At 35.5% G+C, this 20,166-nt stretch overlaps 2 protein-coding genes, 1 long non-coding RNA gene and 1 pseudogene across 6 annotated transcripts; 3 read left to right on the top strand and 1 right to left on the bottom strand.

Annotated features, from left to right (window-relative positions):
* Window positions 1-227: 227 nt before the first annotated feature.
* Window positions 228-1,892, bottom strand: LOC112170713 (putative UPF0481 protein At3g02645). Its single transcript, XM_024308033.1, has one exon. It carries the CDS (start codon window positions 1,890-1,892, stop codon window positions 228-230), a length of 1,665 nt encoding a protein of 554 aa, XP_024163801.1.
* An 8,327-nt stretch (window positions 1,893-10,219) lies between these two features.
* LOC112170712 lies at window positions 10,220-11,322 on the top strand (annotated as a pseudogene).
* A 717-nt stretch (window positions 11,323-12,039) lies between these two features.
* LOC112174095 lies at window positions 12,040-14,390 on the top strand. Its single transcript, XR_002925852.2, has 4 exons — window positions 12,040-12,176; window positions 12,327-12,622; window positions 13,551-13,629; window positions 14,282-14,390. It is a non-coding gene; the product is annotated as an uncharacterized LOC112174095 (long non-coding RNA).
* Window positions 14,391-14,783: 393 nt separating this feature from the next.
* LOC121049701 lies at window positions 14,784-19,238 on the top strand. Of its 4 annotated transcripts, none has more exons than XR_005801103.1 (10): window positions 14,784-14,860; window positions 15,514-15,587; window positions 16,360-16,866; window positions 16,966-17,073; window positions 17,295-17,419; window positions 17,505-17,586; window positions 17,747-17,879; window positions 17,988-18,145; window positions 18,468-18,850; window positions 18,938-19,238. XR_005801103.1 is itself a non-coding variant. In XM_040507666.1 (10 exons), the coding sequence occupies exons 5-10, from the start codon at window positions 17,060-17,062 to the stop codon at window positions 18,601-18,603; spliced, it is 648 nt and encodes a 215-aa protein (XP_040363600.1). In that variant the 5' UTR covers window positions 14,784-14,860; window positions 15,514-15,587; window positions 16,360-16,515; window positions 16,597-16,866; window positions 16,966-17,059; the 3' UTR covers window positions 18,604-18,912. The 4 variants fall into 4 exon arrangements, 2 of the variants coding, with proteins under 2 accessions (XP_040363600.1, XP_040363599.1); XR_005801104.1 differs by having other exon boundaries at window positions 19,023-19,236; XM_040507666.1 differs by lacking the exon at window positions 18,938-19,238 and having other exon boundaries at window positions 16,360-16,515; window positions 16,597-16,866; window positions 18,468-18,912.
* The last annotated feature ends 928 nt before the right edge of the window (window positions 19,239-20,166 follow it).

Here is a 20,166-nt window from a genome sequence, read left to right as displayed (position 1 = left end):
ATATATTAACATAAAATAGTTTATGATGCCCTTTGTCATCACTAAAATCACTAACTTCACCAGAGAAAAATAACAAAGAAAGAAAGAATCAAACCATTAAGAAATAAGTACTACAATCTTTCAGTCATTGCAAGAAAAGCAAAAAAGCAAACCAAACCATCCTTAATCTTTTTCGAAAGAAGAAATTAAGAAGGGTCATTGAGCAAGATGACAGCGAAACTTATAAGCTATTTATTAGTGGTGTTGATATGAAACATGCGACTGCAGCTATAGACTGAGCAAAATGCTTCCAATGTCATCAAGAGCAGGAGAAAAATGGTAGCGAGCGAAGCCAGAAATTGCCAAGAACCGAACACATAAGTTTTCAAAGACTTCCTCATCTTCACCTTCCATCTACCATGGTAATACTTGTTGGCATCTTTGATTGCCTTATCCAAGAAGGGCACTTTGGTCAATCTAATGGACCTGCTCATGCCATTGAACAGCTTTGCCACTTCTTCATCACTCTTCAAACGATTCACGATGATACCCTTCTCTCTAAGCAACTTGGCGTCTTCCTCGGTGTCTATGATTCCGTTCATCAACTCGGTGTAGCGAGTAAAAACTAATGGCCCCGATGCAGTTGATGCCTCGTAGGCCACCAAGTTTCTCAGGATCACCTCTGTGTTCCCATCTAAGCTTGTACTCGGGAGGTAAAATGAGCAAGTTTTAGCATCGAAAGAGATGGTTGAAATACTACTTGCGGGCAAGAACTTGACACCTGATTTTGAGAGTTTGGAGACTGATGGGATGGTGATCTCCTCTATCAACGGCGGTCTATTGCTTGATTTATCATCTTCAGGTTTGACTGCTTCTTTGTCTTGGGAGGAAAGTAACTCGAGAGGTTGTTTCAAAATTGCGGGTCCAGCATGGTTGGAAAGGATAGTCCAAGGCAGTTTGTGTAACACTTTTACAGGTCGAGAAATTAGAATTTTTTTCAAAAGACGTATCGGGCCCTTGTTCAACTTCGATAGCAGCTTCCCTACCTTCTCCAGAAATTGTTTGAGGAAATTCGAGTTATCTGAAGACTTTCCCTTGTGTGGTGTGGCCGGACCATCCTCGGTTTCTGTAATTTCTGACGGTCTAGTTTCTAATTTGGGGGTGATCATGCGGTATAAAAAGTCTAGCAAGTGACAACAACTCGACACTTGGATCTTTGGCATATCTTCATCATTCATCTTGAATGGGGAGAGCTCTTTGCACAGTCCCATAAACATGGAAAGAAGCATATTGTCGGTGCATTCCAACGTTGGTAACTGAAATGCCAACACTTCTCTCAAAACAAATAGTGGCATTTGGTTCTCAAGCATCACCAAGTCCCTAAGGATGGCATGATGTGCTGACTTCCTTCCTGCATAGTCAACCAAATGTGCCATCCTTGAAGAAACTCTCGTCGATGTGTTCCCTTCTTGGACTACATAGACTTGGAGGATTTCGAAGAAAAACGAAGCATCAATAGCCATCATCCACCCCAATGTCTCGCCATTAAACTCCAGGTACTTGTGGTAACAAGCCCGAATCCTCAGCTCGAACCTTGTCAATTGGTCAACAAGGTCCTGGAATTTGAGGGTTTGGAGCTGCTTTTGGGTTCTTTTAGCTGCAGCCACTTTATACCTCACCATCTCATACAGCTCCGGACGCCAATGATGGTAAGGACCAATCGCAACCACTTGAGGGGTGTACGATTCTGGGTCACTAGCCATGAGGGATTTGGGGACGTTGAAAATGGAGATAGGGATTTCAATATCATGCTCGAACTCTTCCTCTAGGAATTTTTGGATTTGAATCACCCATTGAAGCTCATTGAAGTTTGAACTAGAATTGGAAGAGAATGTTGGTTGGAGAGAAGACATATTTAGGCTATTGTTCTAAGCTTTCGATGAACTTTTGGCAAAGGTTGCTGATTAGCATTAATCGTGGTTTCTATAACATTACTACTACAAATAGGTTAATATATTTGGTTTTTAGCAACGTTAATAATAGTGTGCCAAGCACAATGCATAACTAAGATATAATTAAAAGGAAAAATCATCCGTATTGCACCCAATCTTTTCGCCATTCTAAATTTTTGTGCTTCAAGTTTCAAAAATATCAAAAAGGTACCTGAAATTCTAACCCTTAGAGTGTGTTTGGATGAGGGAAAAAATGATGGAATTTAATTGAAAGTGAGGATTTCATAATTCCTAGAAGCCAATTCCCTTGTTTGGCATTATCAGATTGGAAATTTTAAATTTCTCTGTAGAAAAAAACGAAGGAATTCGTTATTTAAATTCCTCACTTTAATTTCCACCAAAATAGGTGTCATTTACGAATTCCTTTGAAGTATTCAATTTTTATTTCCAAAATAAGACTTTTTTCTATTTTATCTTTTTATTTGTTTTAAACTTTCTTAATTTATTACACATTTCAAATCCTAAATAGATGCAACCAAACAATAGAAATTGCAATTAATGGAATTTTAGATTAATGGAGTTAAAGATTCCATCATTTATAAATTCCTACGGATTTTATAATTTTCTCATCCAAACGCACCGTTACTGAATAATCGTACCTGGAGCTGCAGTTAGCTCCGTTTCGGAGGCTGCCAGCTGGCTTATTTTGATGGATATTTTCGTCCATTCATGTCTGAGGAGTTTTACATACACTTCCCCAATTACTTAATGCACAACCCCTAAATTTTTTTTGTCATCAAACTTCCATCTATACCCCTCCTCATTAATAAATAAATAAAAATAAAACCAAAGAAGAGTATTCAAAAATAAAATAAGAATTAAATGCTTTACATATCAAAATACTAATTAAATATTTTCTTATAGGTTAAATTTGTCATCATCTTCATAATACAATCGACATCTCATCAAGATCATACATTGACGTCAATAACAGCTTTAATAATTGTAGTCAACATGAAGAATTAGCTAGAAACTAAATTGGTTGAAACATATTGAAAGAAGTTATAAAATCATCAAATATATCTTGGTTACATGAATAAATCATGATTAATTACTTTTTTTGCAAAACAATCACCATGGCTCATTCTTTAGCGATTTTAATATTGACCATGACTATATCGATCACGAAGATATTGACATATATTGAATATTTTAAAATCTTAGAGGCATCAAGTTTTTCAACTTGAAAAAGAACAAAGGTAAGAAAGTTAAGTTATTCAATCTTCTAGCGATATATCAACCTCATTGATATGAGAAAGCAGAAAGGTAATTAGTAATTACCATATTGATATGTCCGAAATTAATTAGCAAATTAGTTTCACACTAAAACAAAAAAGAATGTATTAAATAAAAATTTATGATACATAGCCAACCTATTTTTTTTTTCTCAATTCTCATTTATTTATTATTTAACTAGCAAGGCCCACCCACTATGTGTGTGGAGATAAGTTTTTTTTTTTTTACTTTGTCAAGGGGAACCCAAAGGCTTTCTAGGTCCAATATAGACCCCTTCGGCGCATGTGAAATGCTCCAACTGTGCATTGCAGCATAGTGTCTGGCCACTTTGACAGCTTCGGGGTTCGAACCTAGGTTGGGGAGCACATCCAACTAGGCAAGAACCACTAGGCCACTTGCAGTGGTTGTGTGGAGAGAAGTTAAAGGTAGTAAGAAAGTTTTTCATATAACTATCATGTTTTCTATTATTTCTTTTATTTTTTATTTTACAATTTATTGTATTATCCCTATTGATTAATTATATATCAGAGTTTTTTTAATATATAATGGTTAAATTGGTAAAAAATTTCAGTTTTGGAGAGCAAGTTCTCTTCTCTCTTAATAATAATATAGATAAGGAGGGGCATAGATGGAAGTTTAATGAAAAAATGAGATAACAAATATAAGGGATGTGCATTAAGTAATTGAGGGGGTGTATTTAAAATTTCTCTCTTCATGTCTTAATTCATTATTTTTTTTCTAAGCATCTTTTTCTATTTATTTTTCCTTAGGGGCGAAAGTTCATGGCCTGATCCAAGGATTGAAATATTTGTGATATTTCTGGTATATTCCTGATATCTCCTTTTTTTTTTTGGAGGGATTGATATATCATATGGGGAAAGTATCTTATCTTTCTCCGTTTCTGCAAAATTTCTCCGATATCATCAAATTTACCCGATTAGATATTTGAGATATATCTATGATAAAATGAAGAAATATCTGTAAATTCTTATGGAAAAAACAAAACAATAGAAGGAAAAAAACTCAGCTATTCACGGTGAAACATATATTATGGAATATGGAGGTTATATCAGGGTGTAAAATTTAACAATGGTTTCTAGTCAGGATATGGCCTAATAAAGAGGCAAATTAACCTATTTGGGAAAAATACCTAGAAGTGAAACCTCTAAAGGCAGATTTGGGTGAAGTAAAATCTTCTCAACACGAGTCTGGGTGAAGAGAAATCCCCTCAAAGCGATCCTGGGTGAGAAGTAATTATCTAAATGAAAATCTGTGTGAGAAGAGATCTCCTCAAGGCTAATCTAAGTGAGGAGAAATACCCTCAAAGAGATTCTGAGGGAGAAGCATTTCTCTAAATGCAAATCTGTGTAAGGAGAGATCTATTCAAGGCGAATATGGGTGAGGAGAAATCTCATCAAAGAAAAGCTGGGTAAGGAGTATTCCTTTCGAGATACAACTTTTTTCCATATTTATCTTCATAACCTGTTTGGGAAAAAAATCTTGAAGTGAAACCTTTGAAGGCAAATTTGGGTGAAGCGAAATTCTCTCAAGAGGTATCTGGATGAGGAGAAATCCCCTCATGGCGATTCTGTGTGAGAAGTAATTCTTCAAATGCAAATTTGTGTGAGAAGAGATCTCTTCAAGGCAAATTTGGGTGAGGAGAGATACACTCAAGGCGATTCTGTCTAAATGCAAATCTATGTGAGGAGAGATCTTATCAAGGCAAATATGAGTGAGGAGAAATCTTCTCAAAGTGAATCTGGGTGAGGAGTATTTCCTTTAAGGGAAATCCGAGTGAGGAGTAGAATCTAGGTGAGACCTCAAATGAATCTCATGAAGGCAACAACCAATTTAGCTATGACGGTTATGGATATAATCAATATGGAGAAGTATATAATCAGACATCTAGTTGGATTCATCCTTATTATCTCCTTGTAGAGGAAAAAGTCGGCAGCTCTAAAGAGATTTAAAACTATCATATTCATCACTACAATTCGTACTACATGGGTCATATGTCTTGGTCTGATCATTGTAGTTTCGTAGACCAGCGAGCAACCTTTTAACCACCTAGAGTCTCTTTTTGGATGTAGATGAAGTTGACATTCATATGTATTTATATATAATTTTGATAAATTGACTTTTTGAAAAAACATATATTTTCCTGAATATCCCCTATATATCTCTGATATTTTTGATATTTCATTTTTTCAAAGTTTCGATAGATATGTGGATACATATATTTTTAATCCTTGAGTATGATCAATCCATATAGCACAGCACAAAGCCACAAAGTCTGTTGTGAAATCCTAAATTCCGTATCTGAACCCAAAATTGAATGCGTATGAAATCAATTTCCTCCACAGCTAAATCTCTTGGCCATGAAACAATGTTTAGCGGGCAAGTTTTAATTTTCCATATCCCAGAATTTAATATGTAAGTGCTAACTCCTCAGATTTAACAATGAAGCTATAACCATGTGGTGTGGTGTGTTGGTCGAGCGGCCTAGTTTGGAACCCGCAGGTCTAGTGTTCGAATCCTACCTCCACCCCGTGGCCAGCAGATTTGAGGGACCTAGGTCGATTAAACACCAAGGTTCGTGCGTCTGCGGTGCAGTGATTAATCTGGCTACGCTGGGATACACTGCATGAGGGTGTGTGTGTGGTTACTATTGTCGTCCAAACCTCAAAAAAAAAAAACAAAACAATGAAGCTATACTCCAAAATTGAATTTGATTTTACAACCATGCAATTGATTTCACACCCATTCAATGATTCAATTATGAGCTCTTCATTAGGATCTAATCACCAAAGCTAGACTCATGACTCTGAATGGATTTAGGCAGAGAAAGAAGGGGAAAGGCCTCACAGATTCACACTACGATGCAGATCGAGACTCTCAAAGAAGAGGAGAAGCTCTCACATAAAGAGAGTGGCAGCGTAGAGATTTGAGAAGATGATCGATATAAGGAGTCTGAAAAAAGCTAACTATGTAGTTATATGGGATTATATTGGAGAAATACTTAGGGATGAAAATACCTTTTAAAATATGGCAGTTGACAGTCTAGTAACGAAGTTAATGACTCCAGGTACGATTATTTGATTGGGGTCACAACCTGATATTTTTAATATTTAAGGTACAAAACTTTAAAATGATAGAAACGTCGGGTACTGAATCATTTTTCATAATTAAAAAGACATAGTACACGCAAACAGACATATACCAGACATAGACCAATGCTTGGTTTGGAAAGGACGTTGTTGCTTATAATGTACTATTTGTTAGTTAATAATCTAGCGTGATTCCAGAGCTAATTCCATTAAAGAAATGGAATTTATGTACTTTGGTAGCAGTTAAATGAGAGAAATCTCTAAAAGAGATTTGATTATTATTCGGACTCTGGACATGCCCTTTTGCTTTATGTTACACTTTGCTTTGTGAAATTGTTATACTAAATTTCTTGAAGAATGCTAGCAAATTATATCCCCTTTCTACCTTTTCCATTTATGAAAGGACAGATGACAGCTTATTTTACTCAAAACGATAACATTAATGTTTTATAAAATAACTTTTGTATTTTCCTAATCTGACCATGATTATTGCACAAGAAATATGTGTTTATTTCCATTTAGATTCTTTTCTCTTTCTCGTTCTCTCTGTGAACGATTTCTACCTGTCCTTTCCTTCTTCTCTTTGTATCATTCTTCCTTGGTTCAATTCAATATCAACCTTTAGGAAACAATTACATAGCCTGGATTAGAAAAAAAAAAAATTCAATCCTGAAAAAAAAAATGCTGCCACAATATAATGAATTATCAAAATATATTAGCTTCCGGGTTCAATTGTACAGTAATTTCCACGTTCAAATTAACGAAATTTTCCACGCTTATAACATAGTAAAATACGAAAGTCACCCATTCGGATGCTAGAAACCATTTTTTTTTGAAAGGAGAAACCATTCTTTTCTAAGGAAAAAAAAAACGAAAAAAAGAAAGAAATAATGATCGAAACCCAGCAACCTTCATTGTTGTCTCTACATTATTTGTACTAAAATCATATGTAGTTTATTTCAAAAAAAAAAAAAAAAAATCATATGTAGTTTGTGTTAGATTCTAAGGTTTTATAAAAATTAAATCAGAATTTGAATAATAGGTCATCAATCTCCTTCAATTAATTAATAATGATTTGTTAATTGATATGATCAGAATTGGGGATTTGTATTGAACCAACAGAATAAAGGAGCCAAAAAGAGGAGGAGGAGGAGGAGGAGGAGAGAGAGAGAGAGAGAGAGAGAGAGAGAGAGAGAGAGAGAGAGAGAGAGAGAGAGAGAGAGAGAGAGAGAGAGAGAGAGAGAGAGAGAGAGAGAGAGAGGAATTTAAATAGAAAGAAGAAAAATAATAAAGTTGTTAATAATTAGAGGCATATTTCAGCTTTAACAATATTAATATTATGATTTTAAATGAAATAAGAGGACACATGACGGTTAGTAAGTGGGGAAGGAAGAAAGAAAGGTAAATGAGCAATGTTGCTAGCATTCCTCAAACTTCCTACAGAAATCACATCTAATTTATGTAGAGAACCTTTTTACCATATATAGTCTCACATGAATTGTGCCATTAAAATCCATATCTATTATTTCCAAATTGAAACTTTTTCTTTTGAGGAAGGTGTTGGAGAGAGATTATATGGTAATCTCCCATCTTCAATATTCGAGAAGCCCTAGACGCACTCATTTTACAATTGATCATGGGGAGATCTCAAAACAGAAAAACACTCCGATGCCCAAGTCCTTGTCTATTTAAAAAGAAGAAAAAGAAATTGAATCGATACTTAGTTACCATTTGTTACCCATAATTTCTCCCCCCTAATTCCTCATAAGCTTGAGGATTTATAGTCATCCATTCCTTGGTCCTCACTTCATGGTTCTTGGCCCTTACTCCATGATGTAGTGGGAGGAGTGGTGTTTGCATGTTCTCCACTACTCGATCATGTTTTACTGTTTTTCTTTTTATCTACCAGTTAGTCACTTTAGGACTTTGATTATCAAGCTTGGTTTAATGGGTGGGGGCCCAAAGACAAAATTTTGTACCGCCATATTGCCCATTTTCCCTTTCCGTACGAGCTTCGAGTGTGGGAAGGAAAGTCATCATTTACCGGATACTTAAATGGAAATTAGTTGTTAGTCCATAAGAGTAAAAAAAATAGCAACAACAATTTCATGCCTCAACTAAAAAATTAAAACAAGATTTATCAACACATATATGAGAATAAAACAAGATTTATAAAACTATATGAGAATATTATGATAAAGTTAAGTTAATGAGTGAGAATTCAAACAACTTATTTGCATCTCGAGAGAGTATTTGGCACCTTTAAGGGCACTGTTTAATGTCGCAAGGACAAACCATTTTAAGTCTCGGAGACTCACTCTTTATGCCGCCTCTAGAGAGGGTACAAAACTGAAAATCATGTTAGCAAACTTTGTAATAACAAGATATTTATGACAAATTGTATATAATGCAATAATCTTATCTGTAAGTAAAACAAATTTTCATTCAACTCCTTTAAATGTCTTGCTTTGAGTTTAGCTACAACTCTGTCGAAATGACCTTGCCCCCGATCCAAGCTTTCATGACCAACATTGAGCCATAAACAAGTGAAAAATTCGGGTTAAGCATCAAAGTCGCAACTTCGCATGATCTAACTTATGTACACATCACTCATGCAATGATAAGCACCGAGTTGAACATCACACATTGAGTCAAATAACCAACAAGAACCGTATAAGATGTCATGTGACACCCACCATGCAATAAGAAAAGATTAGCTCCAGGTCACTGACTAAATCTAATATTGGTTCAACAACTTCAAGTCACACACCTATAACATATGATTTTGCAAACAAGAAAATCTTTGAGACAAAGCACAAGGACAAATGAAATATATATATATATATATATATATATATATATATATATATAATCTTGCTCTGTTAAGGAGGTCCTTAACTTAGCTTACGGAACAAATTTTCATATTTTGACCACTTTTTGATCATATATTCACATCTTAACCGTTCAGTTTTTAGGTCCTAATGTATAGATCACTTCTGCAAATTTTCAGCCAAATTGATGAGCGTTAAGGCATCTAAAACTGCAATTTACACGAATGAACCGAATCTGTCCAACCTGAACCGTTCGTGTAAATTGTAGTTTAGGATGCCTTATCCATCATCAATTTGGCTGAAAATTTGCAGAAGTGATCTACTCATATATACCTAAAAACTGAACGGTTAAGATGTGAATATGCGATCGAAAAGTGGTCAAAATATGGAAATCTGTTCCTTAAGCTAAGTTAATGACCTCCTTAGCATAGAAGGCCTATATATATCTCTAACACTCAGTTTCCACAACCGAGCATATGATGATAAGAACAAAGATTTATAGAATGTAGACCGTGAAACAAGATAGTCGACGGATACGAAACCTAGACATGCATACACTTAAATGATAATTGATAAACCACAAAACAAAGGTGGTAGCTAGATGAACCTAAACATATATACACATCAAAACACAGTTTACCAATAATAGTCGAGACGTTTGTAGCTGGACTTGGTTCATGAAGCACAATTTGAGAAGGTTATATATAGTATGGTTCAATGCAGTGAATTTGGATTTGGATTTATATGCTTTGGAATACAAGAACAGGGCCACCATAATCACGTAGATCAAATAATGCAGATTAAATAGCAATTGAAATCCTTCCACACGAACAATTCAAAAGCTTTAAAAGTCTAAAGCTGATCATGAACCATTTCTGCCTGCTTAATAATCAACAGAACCTTATATACATAACTCAATAACCAAAATGGTAAAGACCCGTACCTCTAATCAGTCAATAATTTAAAAAGAGGTTACCAATTACGAAGGTTGCTAGATAACACCCTTTACTCCTAGGTTTCCTGTCAACCATAATTTAAAAAGAGTGAAGCATTGATGGAGACTCATGGAGATTTTGATCCTCATGGTGACGATCGTCATCCTAATTATCTGCTGCTTTTCAGTTGTAGCCACGCATTTGCAAGTGTGATATTTCGCTCTTATTTATAAAAACGTTTGTGTTAAACATATACGTAATGAATTTCTAAATGGTAAATTATTTGGAGCATGAGAATTTAAATTGAAAATACAGGTTCATGCTCCAAATACTCGAGGTCAAGTTACCGGAGCAAATATGGGTTGGCAATATAAAACCCAAGTGAAGCGTAAAACCGTAAAACCAAAAAATAAAGTAAATTTACAAATTCCTCGGGGGTGTATCTGTAATTCAGGCTAAAACCAAATTCTAGAACCTTCCGCGTTTCAATTTCCCTCCAAAATGGGCTACCCCAAAACGATGTCGTCTCAAGAATGCGATTCCCTTCCCCAACGTCACCGGCTTCATCTTGGGGAAGGTGATCGAATACTGCCGGAAGCACGTCGAGGAGGGCAAGGATTCCGACAAGGATAGGGCCGGCTATTTCGTCAAGCCCGCCGACTCGCCTATCAAGGCTTGGGACGCCGATTTCGTCAAGGTCGAGCGGAGTGTGCTGTTTGACATCCTTCTGAACTCATTTTTTCAATTTCGCTTCTCGATAATTAATTAGGGTTTTGATGAAATTTTTGGGTTAGGGTTTGCTGATTAGATGAAAGAGGGGTTTTATGATCGCAGTTTCGATTCTTGTAATTGTACGGAATTTTTGTTTGTTACTTGTATGTACAACTATTGGTGATGCTAATTTGTCAAGATTACTATTGTGTTACTATTTGATTCTTGGTTGTTTGTTCTTTTCCTGGGTTCTATTCAATTTCATGTAGATTGGATTTTATCATTGAGATTTAGATTCTTGAGGTGTGGGATTGACTTGTGATTTGCAGGCCACAAACTATCTGGACATTAAGGGGCTGCTGGATTTGACGTGCCAGACGGTGGCAGACATGATCAAGGCCTCAAGGGGAAGACTCCAGAAGAGATTCGCAAGCATTTCAACATCAAGAATGACTATACTCCAGAGAAAGAAGAGGAGGTGCGGAGGGAGAATCAATGGGCGTTTGAGTGAAGCCAAGGGCTGTCTATTCAATGTTGATAATGTAAATGGCAGTGGCGGAACTAGAAAATTATATTTGGGGGGCCGAAAAATAATGAAGTATTTTTAATCAAAAAAAAAAATTATAAAAAATAATTTAACGTAGGATATATATACCAGTTGTAAATATTAAATTTTGATATTTTAAGTTACGTATTAATGCTTTCTTCTGTGGTGTTCGTTTATATGTCTTCTTTTTATTTTTTCACAAGCATTTATTAATAGGTTAATAATTATACTGCACAAGTGTGAATATAGTACTATTTATTATTGCTTTCATGCATGACTATGGTCTCAATCTTATTAAACCCACAACCAATAATAGTTTGGGGGGTCAGGGCCATCTCCGGCCCCCATATATTAGTTCCACCATTAGTGAATGGTAGGAATGTTGATATAACTACAGGCTGATCATTAGGGTTGTTTGAGCAGGAGAAGCAAAAGGCGTGAGATACTGAGAGGGTTGTTTGACTAGGCGAGGTCAATTTTATTTTGTTCTTTAAAATATGAATCATCCATCTAATCTGATGGTGGAAATTATTATACATACATCTAAAGCCGAATCACTGTTCCTAGCACTGTTCATTCAACTGTTCATTTAATAATAAAATGACTATTTTGCCCTTGCTCTTTTCCTTCAATCACAGTCTGCCATCCTTCTATAATCTTCTTCTCATTCAATTGCTGCCAGAACAATCCAGAGAGATTATGAGAGAGGGAGAGAGAGAGGGAGTGCGTGTGTTTCTTTGCTTTGCATGAAGAGATAGAGAGAGATCATCATCTCAGCAAGAGGTCAGTTGCTCTTTGTCACGAGTGTGATCGGAGAGGTACTTAAGGAAAGAAGTGGGAAAGGGATTTGGGTTTTGATTACAGGGTTCTTTTTTTTTTGTTTCTCTTTTGAACCTTGATTCTGTTGTTTCAATTTTGAATTGTTCTCTTATTCTAATGTGGGATATGTATTGGATTTGGATTTGCAGGTTTTTATTAGGTGGTTTGTATCAAATCTCTTCTCAGCTTTCATCACCAACTCTAAAAATTTGGGTTCGTCATCCGCAAGGTAATTAGTTGAGCGGATTTTGGGTGTTTTCTCATCTTTGGTTTTGGGTGACAAGCTATTTAGTTGTACCCCGGATACTCATAGAGACAGAGAGGAGGCAAAGTTAAGAGAAAAGAACAGGAGAAGAAGACGACGACGTTCATAGGCTATCAGTTCAGTTGTTTTTGTCCTTTCAACACATCGGCCTTTGGAATGTTCAGTTGTTCAATTTGATCGGTTAGTCCGCCTCTCTTGCACCATTTACATTTACTGTTTCTGGGTTTTTGTTTGTGTTCATCAAAACTGTTTCTGGTTTAGCTTTGACTAATGTTCATTTCTTTGTTAAAGTTTGAATGTTTGATCGGATTGATTGATGTTTGATCAGGTGGTTGTGTAAGAGCTATTAATTTGAGAAAATGGGAGTGTGGGAAATGTGATAGTAAACAACTCTATGAATTTTGGTTTCGCTTTAAACTACTTTTGTTTTTATTCTTTGATACCCACCACATCAAGGGGAATTATTTCAACCTCTCAACTACACATGTTATGATGTTGTCTTAATAATTGAAGGAAACCATAGATGTTCTTCCCTATGTTTGTGTGTGCAATATTTCATTGCAGATGCATTTGCGCCTTTAGGTTAGTGGATCACTAAAAGTGGATTTCATATGTAATGATTAAACTGGTTGGAATGGCACATATATGGTATGATTCATTAGATGTCTTATTAACTAGCAAAAATGAAGATTTAAAGGTGTGATCAATTCTGTGGAGGTGTAAATGTCATGATTTAGAAAAGAAGAGAGACCAGGAAATATTTTGTAATAAGACTACTAACATCTGAAGTAAATCTCTGAACACTTCTGTATGGAAGTAGTATAGTCTATGTGAAGTGAATCTAACATGTAATCTACTAAAAAGGTAGAAAAATGGAATACTTAATGTGCTGCTATACATATAAAAAGGACATAAATCTTACCATCTTATAAGAGGGAATATTCGCATCCATGTTTACTTCTTGGGGTGAGTTCAGTTTTCTTTTCTTTTTTTCTCCTCATAATATTTTTGGTTTAGTTGGCTGTACCTTTCATTCTATCTGGTTATTTCTTTATTAAATATCATAGAGCTCTAGCTTTATTAAATCGTCAGTAAACTTATCTTACAGGAAAGACAGAGAGTTCAAGGTCTGCATCAAGTTGGCGAACAAACCTGACCTGTATCAACCAATTTAATTTGTAGACGCCGTATGTACGTTTTGGTTCCTTTCAAATAATAACTTATACACATTGTCATGCTGATAGGCACTTTAAGGATAATTTTAGATATAGCTGTAGTGATATAAATGAGAATGTCCTGATTTGTGGCTGCATTTTTTGGCGGTGGCTATCTACAGAAGTATAATTCTATTTAGAGCAGAGAACTAAACTGCAGTTGGAGCCTTATACTTATAGTTTCGATCTGGTTATAATCCTGCATTTTTCAGTCCTGATATTTACGTTTTTTGAGTTCTTGGGTTGCTTTTTTTCAATCCCATTGTCAGACCTACAAATAATACATTGTACTTTGTTGGATACATTAAAAGCTGAGGTTTACATAAGAAAATTAACCTGCCAATAATTTGCATTACAATACTTCTCTTCAATCATGTTAACGGTGTTGTTAGTTATCTACTTTCGTAGGTCAACTGTAGGTAATCAAATCGTCTAAGGAAAATTCTTTTTGGAAGTTGAAGACTATCGTGGTGGTTAATGGTTGACAATCACTTAGATTTGTGTTTTTCAGTTTGATTTGTACTTTACAATTTTATGCATAGAAAGAAACAATAACAAGTTTTCTTATACTTTGCAATGAAATTTTATGTTTCTCTACTTATGGCTGTAGTTGCTTACTTTGTAGGTTCATATACTTCTGAGATTCCTCTAATTTCTCATTGCACCTCTGTTTCTGCTAAATTTCGAGTCTCGCGGCAACGCGCGGGGTGCTATTTCTAGTAACTATACTAAAGCGCAAACAGCAAGAGGACAAACAAAATGAATAGTGACGCGACCATTCTACCCCTCTCTTGCTTGGTCTTTTACGAAACTGTCCCTCCAGCTGTTCAATTTTTGTGGCACCAACAAGATTACACAGTCTAGCTGTTGATCTACGGAGCCACCGCCAAATTATCGACCTCTTGCGTCTCTTTTCTTTGCTGTGAGAGAGAGCCAGAGAGTGGTGATTTCTTTTAGTTATACACATGGATAGAATTTCCGAATAGCCAAAAAAAAAATTGCAGTTTAAAACAAACAAAGTTCCTTACACGTATCACCACAACGTTCACCAGTGCTTACACGTATCTGCAGCACCTTCACCAGCTCTTACACGTATAACTCAATCACCCTACACGTATGACCTTTAACAAACGCTTCCAAAGTAAACCGCTCAATTCAGCTCTCAGCCAGAAACAGAGACGCGACAGAGCTCATACCAAGAAAGGTAATCACACTTCTTCTTCCTGTACTCTTATTTTGAGCAGCTACTCGCATGCATAGAGCCATCTGGCCTGCTGCATGTTTGATTGTCACCATTTCCACTTCTTATACAATTCATCTGTATATTCCTTTCTATTTGCTTTCTATGTCAATTTGTATCCATTAATTTAAGCTAGAGGTTTAAGTTTTTTCCCGCAATTTAGCTTCAACAGAATCTTTCAATGATTTATCACAGGTATATGCAAATTCAATCACTTGGACAATGACTTTCACTTCAACTCTATTACTTTTTCAATTAAGTCTTTGATAACTCATTGTTCAAGTGGTTGAATTTCCATATAGCTGTCTCGACGACACTCAATATATAAACCCATAATATGCAACGATTTAGGACAGATATATGCAAATTCAACCACCTTAAAAATGAGATTTGGTTGTCTTGAGTAGAACCTTTCAAAACTCATTGTTAAGGTGGTTGAATTTCCATAGACCTGTCTCTACAGCATTCAATATGTACAGCCTAATATTATTTTCGTTTGGTGCAGTGTGTCTTCAATCTTGCTTTTGGGCCTAAAGGCAATTCAATTCAATTAAAATAATATCTTCTTATGTTTTAGTATCTCTCATAGTAATTACTTCGATCTGTATTCTGTCTAGAATCTCTTCTTTCTTGCTTCTGGAGCCTTCTAATTGGAGAAGAGAAAGAGAGAAAATCATCAAGCCCAATAAAGGTATTGCTTCTTCTTGCAGTGTGTCTTTTCAAAACTGAGTATTGCTTGCTTTTCTGAGTTCATGGCTATTTGTGTGCATGTCAATAGAGAAATACTGACTCAGATCCATGAAGCGAAAAGAGACAATCAGTTGCAAAATGAGAAGTTAATTGCGTATGAGTTCACTTTTTGTTGCTAGAACGACGCATTAGACTATAAGAACACCTAACAATTACATGTATACATAGACAAAAGATCTGCAATAATGTCATTATATAAATTTCATTCTATAGAGTATTGTTTTTGACCATTTAGCCTTCTTTCTTATTTTCAATTTTCTGATTTTCTGAACACAAAATTAATAAGGCTCACTCTTGCTGAATTCAATAACGCTCACTAAGCTTCCATATCAATAAGGCTCACTGATTACACTGATATAATCATCTTGCTGAGTTCGTTAGGCAACCACAAAGTAGATATCTATTTACTTCCTGCATGTAAAGTGAAGTAACATTGAAGCAATCATAGTGCTATGAGTTTTTTATAATAATATATACTGGGACTTCATATATTTCATTTAATCAGTTTGCCCAATGTCATTTCCTTTTGCATATGAGTAGAAAACAGAATCCAAAAAAAAAAAACAACCTATATAATTCAGCAACATACTTATATTTTTGTAACTATTATGAGCATCAAAAGCAATCTATATGTCATTAAATTTTCCATGAAGCTAACAAAACTCATATAAACATGGATACCAAATACTGACATTTAAACCAACTGTGTGCAGGAACTCATGGCAATACGCACTGTCCGAATTCGTGACATTGAGCCCTGCCAAAATAACATCCAGATCAGAGTCCGTGTATGCAGGCGTTGGGAATCAAAAAAATACAAACCTGTGGAAAAAAATGAAGGCCTCCAATTTATATTGGTGGATGAAATGGTCAGATACTTAATACCCTACTTCATTTCTGATTACTAAATTAAGCAAGAAGAACATTAAATTTTTATATTTTACAATTAGAATGATGCAATCCACGGATTCATAAGACAAGGGAACTGCGAACTACTCGCATCCAACATTGTTCAAGGAAATATATATGAAATCAGCCGCTTCTTTACAAGCTACAGCCAGCCAAGCTACAAAATAGTACCACACCCTGCACAAATCCATTTCACTGGCAAGACCATTATTAAGCACATTCCAGAATTACCAGCCTCTATTCCACTACATCACTTCTACTTGATCGACTACAGTCTTCTTGCCAGCCGTTCAAAGAACGAAACCTCTCAGGTAACTGCTGACCATTAAACTTTTTGAGTATTAGAATACTTTTGAAACAGCTACATTCAGCATGCTAAATAAGTGAATTCATTTAAAAAAAAAAAACAGACATTTTCGGCAGAATCAAAATGATTCAACCTCCTGAAGAGAAGCTGACATCTGACAACCGAATCACGTTGCGATGTGAGTATGTGACATCTACATGCAGAATATACGGTAACACAGCAACTTCCAACCAAAAAACAAAATTACATGCATATTTTCTGACGCTATTTCATATCCATAACATCTAACTCACATCTACATGCAGAATATACGGTAACACAGCAACTTCCAACCAAAAAACAAAATTACATGCATATTTTCTGACGCTATTTCATATCCATAACATCTACTGAAATTATATTAAACGTATCTAATTGAAATTACAATTACAGAAAAGAAGATGTACAAGTCACTTTGTGGGGAGACGTTGCACGCACAGTTAATGTTGATGGTATTAGGACAACGCCTCCACCTGCACTTGCGGTTTTTACAAGCCTTAAGGTTACCAAGTATCCAAGTATGTAATCCTAACTTCAAACATGCAATAAGAATATAATTTGAAAACAGACAGCATCCTCACTTCAACTACTTTCATATTGCAGACAAAATTGCACTATCAAACACAGGGAACACCTTCTTTTTCCTGAATCCAGATATCAAAGAGGCTGAGGACTACAAACATTAGTAAGCATACAATTTCTCATCTTTGCACAAAATTTATTATCTTCGCAAGTTTGAAACCTGTTCCATTTCATTTTATATTTCATCTGTACTCTATCACTTGAAATGAAATTTCTTTCTCTAAGATCTCTACAAAACTAATTAGTTTCGTATTTAAACACAGCTTTGGCGAACCTCATCATGCTGCACACATTTTATCAAGCCAACCCAAACAACCAAGGACTCCGGCAGAATTACAGGCTGTCAAACAGATGTCTGTCTCAGATTTAAACATCTGTGATCCAAACAACTATAAGGTAAACAATTTACACTCCTAATTACTGAACAACAAAATAATTATTCTCACTTCACCTATACACAAATACGATGTCATTCTGATATTTTGTTTCTACTGTACATTACAGAATATACCGGTAAATTGCACAGCGAAGATAGGCAAATTTGTGCCAGAAGAAAGGTGGTTCTATTTAGCTTGCCCAAAATGCTTCAAGGAAATGAGGAAAAAGCCACAAAGCCAATTACTAATCTGTACAGAACATGATATGCAGCAACCTCTTTACAGGTAACGTACTAACTTTCATTCTGCTTGACTATCAACATAACTAATTCATTGCTCAACTAAACTTTCAAAATAAAAATTCCAAGTTAATAAAGGTGCAGATTTCATCTTTCATGGAATACTTATGACTGCTAACCACAAATAAACCATAAGGGATGAAAAGAAAGTTTATACCCTAAAAAAGAAGATGTACAAATGAAAAAGTTCAAGTACAATTGAGCCAATTCGTGCGATTACTATATTTTGATTTTGCTTTCCAATTGTCTAGCTTGAGTTACTAACCCTAATGCAAATTTTTTTTCTTTTCTTTTTTCTCTTTTTGCAGATTCATAGTAACTGCATTGATAACTGATGAGGCATCAGCTATCATAAAGGGGAAACAAGCGGAGGAACTATTTGGTACGACATGTGAGGACCTCATCCTCAACCAAATATACTACCACCAGAAATTCTCCGAATAGAGGGCCAAATCAAACTGCTGGAACTTGAAATAGGCACTGCACAAAATGTTATTGTCAAGGGAATACATGAAGATATTCGTGGACTAAATCCAACTCAGAGAATTCAGCCCTCTAGCTCAACAGCCGACAACATCCAGCCCTCAAGCTCAACACCCGACAAAGTTGCAACAAAAAAAAAAAGGAACAATCAATCGTCTGAGTCTGACAAACAACTTTCCAAAACATATCCAACCAAAAATCTCAAAATGTAAGCACAATTACTTTCACCTGTAATGTTTACACAAATCACAAAATTTAACATATACAATAATAATGTTATTTTCATTTACTACAGGAATGACATCCTCACAGATTCACTTGAAGACTCATTTCGAGAAATTTAACATATACAATAATAATGTTATTTTCATTTACTACAGGAATGACATCCTCACAGATTCACTTGAAGACTCATTTCGAGACTCATCTGAAGACCTGATGTAAATAGCTACCGGTCTTCACATGTCTGAAGACCTAATGTAAATAGCTATCCATCTTCACATGTTTTGGCCAAGCCTAACTATTTTTGGCACAATGTACATAAACAACTACTTGGTTAGCATGCATATTTTTGGAAATCTAGCTAAATACCAGATTTATAATCTGGAAAAGGCACCAGATTTTTGGTTAGCATTAGTAGCCTTTAACATCTGCCTATAATGTAGTTTCAATGTGATATATCTATAATATAAAACAATGTGTTTCAATGTGATATATCTATATATCTAGAACGTAGTTTTGATGTAAAATTTAACCATATCAATAGTATACCCGCAGCACCGCACGGGCCTTCTACCTAGTTAAAATTCCTAAAATAGAGGTCCATATTAGAAGGGCTCCCCATAACATATATCTCTATGAATTGGAAATTTGTATTATTGCTCTACTTCTTCCCAGGTGGCTAGGTTGAGTTTGGAATTAAGCAGTGCTGCACCTAATGTTAAGTGTATGGAAGTGGTTGTAATTCATATATTAATCAGGCAATAACTTTAAAACTAAATTGATGTCCATATCACCAAATGTATTGTATGCAACTATATGCATTACTATCAAGTGATAGAATTAATGCTTTCCTGCTCCATCCGCGAATGTTTGCTAAAGTGTGTTCGCGAGATGAGTGCGAGCGAGAGAAAGTCACTGCGGGGAAAAGTTCGCGAAGTAAGTTCGTCGCGAATGTTCGCTAAAAGTGTGTTCTCGAGGATGACGTCACTGCGGGGAAAAGTAAGTCTCGAGTTTGCTGAGAAGTAGTGTTCGCGAATAGCAGTTCGCGGAATAACTAAGTCTGTTTGCGAAGGTTGAGTCTGTTCACTGTCGCGAAACATGCTGCGGTGAAAGATATTTTGCAGCCACTTGCATTACTGTTTGCTCGACTCAAATTAAGCTAGATATTTTGTATCTAAAGTACTTTCAATCTAATTTAATATGCTTTCATCTTAGATATTTTTGTTGAATCATAATTCATATAGATATTTGTGCCCTAAAACATGAAAATTACTTGTTCTAAAGTCCAATTTAATGTTGACT

Source organism: Rosa chinensis, chromosome 6 (assembly GCF_002994745.2).
Source record: "Rosa chinensis cultivar Old Blush chromosome 6, RchiOBHm-V2, whole genome shotgun sequence".
Lineage (NCBI taxonomy): Eukaryota > Viridiplantae > Streptophyta > Magnoliopsida > Rosales > Rosaceae > Rosa > Rosa chinensis.
This window is presented reverse-complemented; position numbering and strand designations above follow the sequence as displayed.

Bases quoted from the DNA above. Each gene is read 5' to 3' on its own strand.
- LOC112170713 (XM_024308033.1), bottom strand. From the start codon at position 1,892: ATGTCTTCTCTCCAACCAACATTCTCTTCCAATTCTAGTTCAAACTTC.
- LOC121049701 (XM_040507666.1), top strand. The intron at 17,880-17,987 runs GTAAACAATTTA...TGTACATTACAG, and splicing joins GTGATCCAAACAACTATAAG to AATATACCGGTAAATTGCAC. The intron at 18,146-18,467 runs GTAACGTACTAA...CTCTTTTTGCAG, and splicing joins ATGCAGCAACCTCTTTACAG to ATTCATAGTAACTGCATTGA.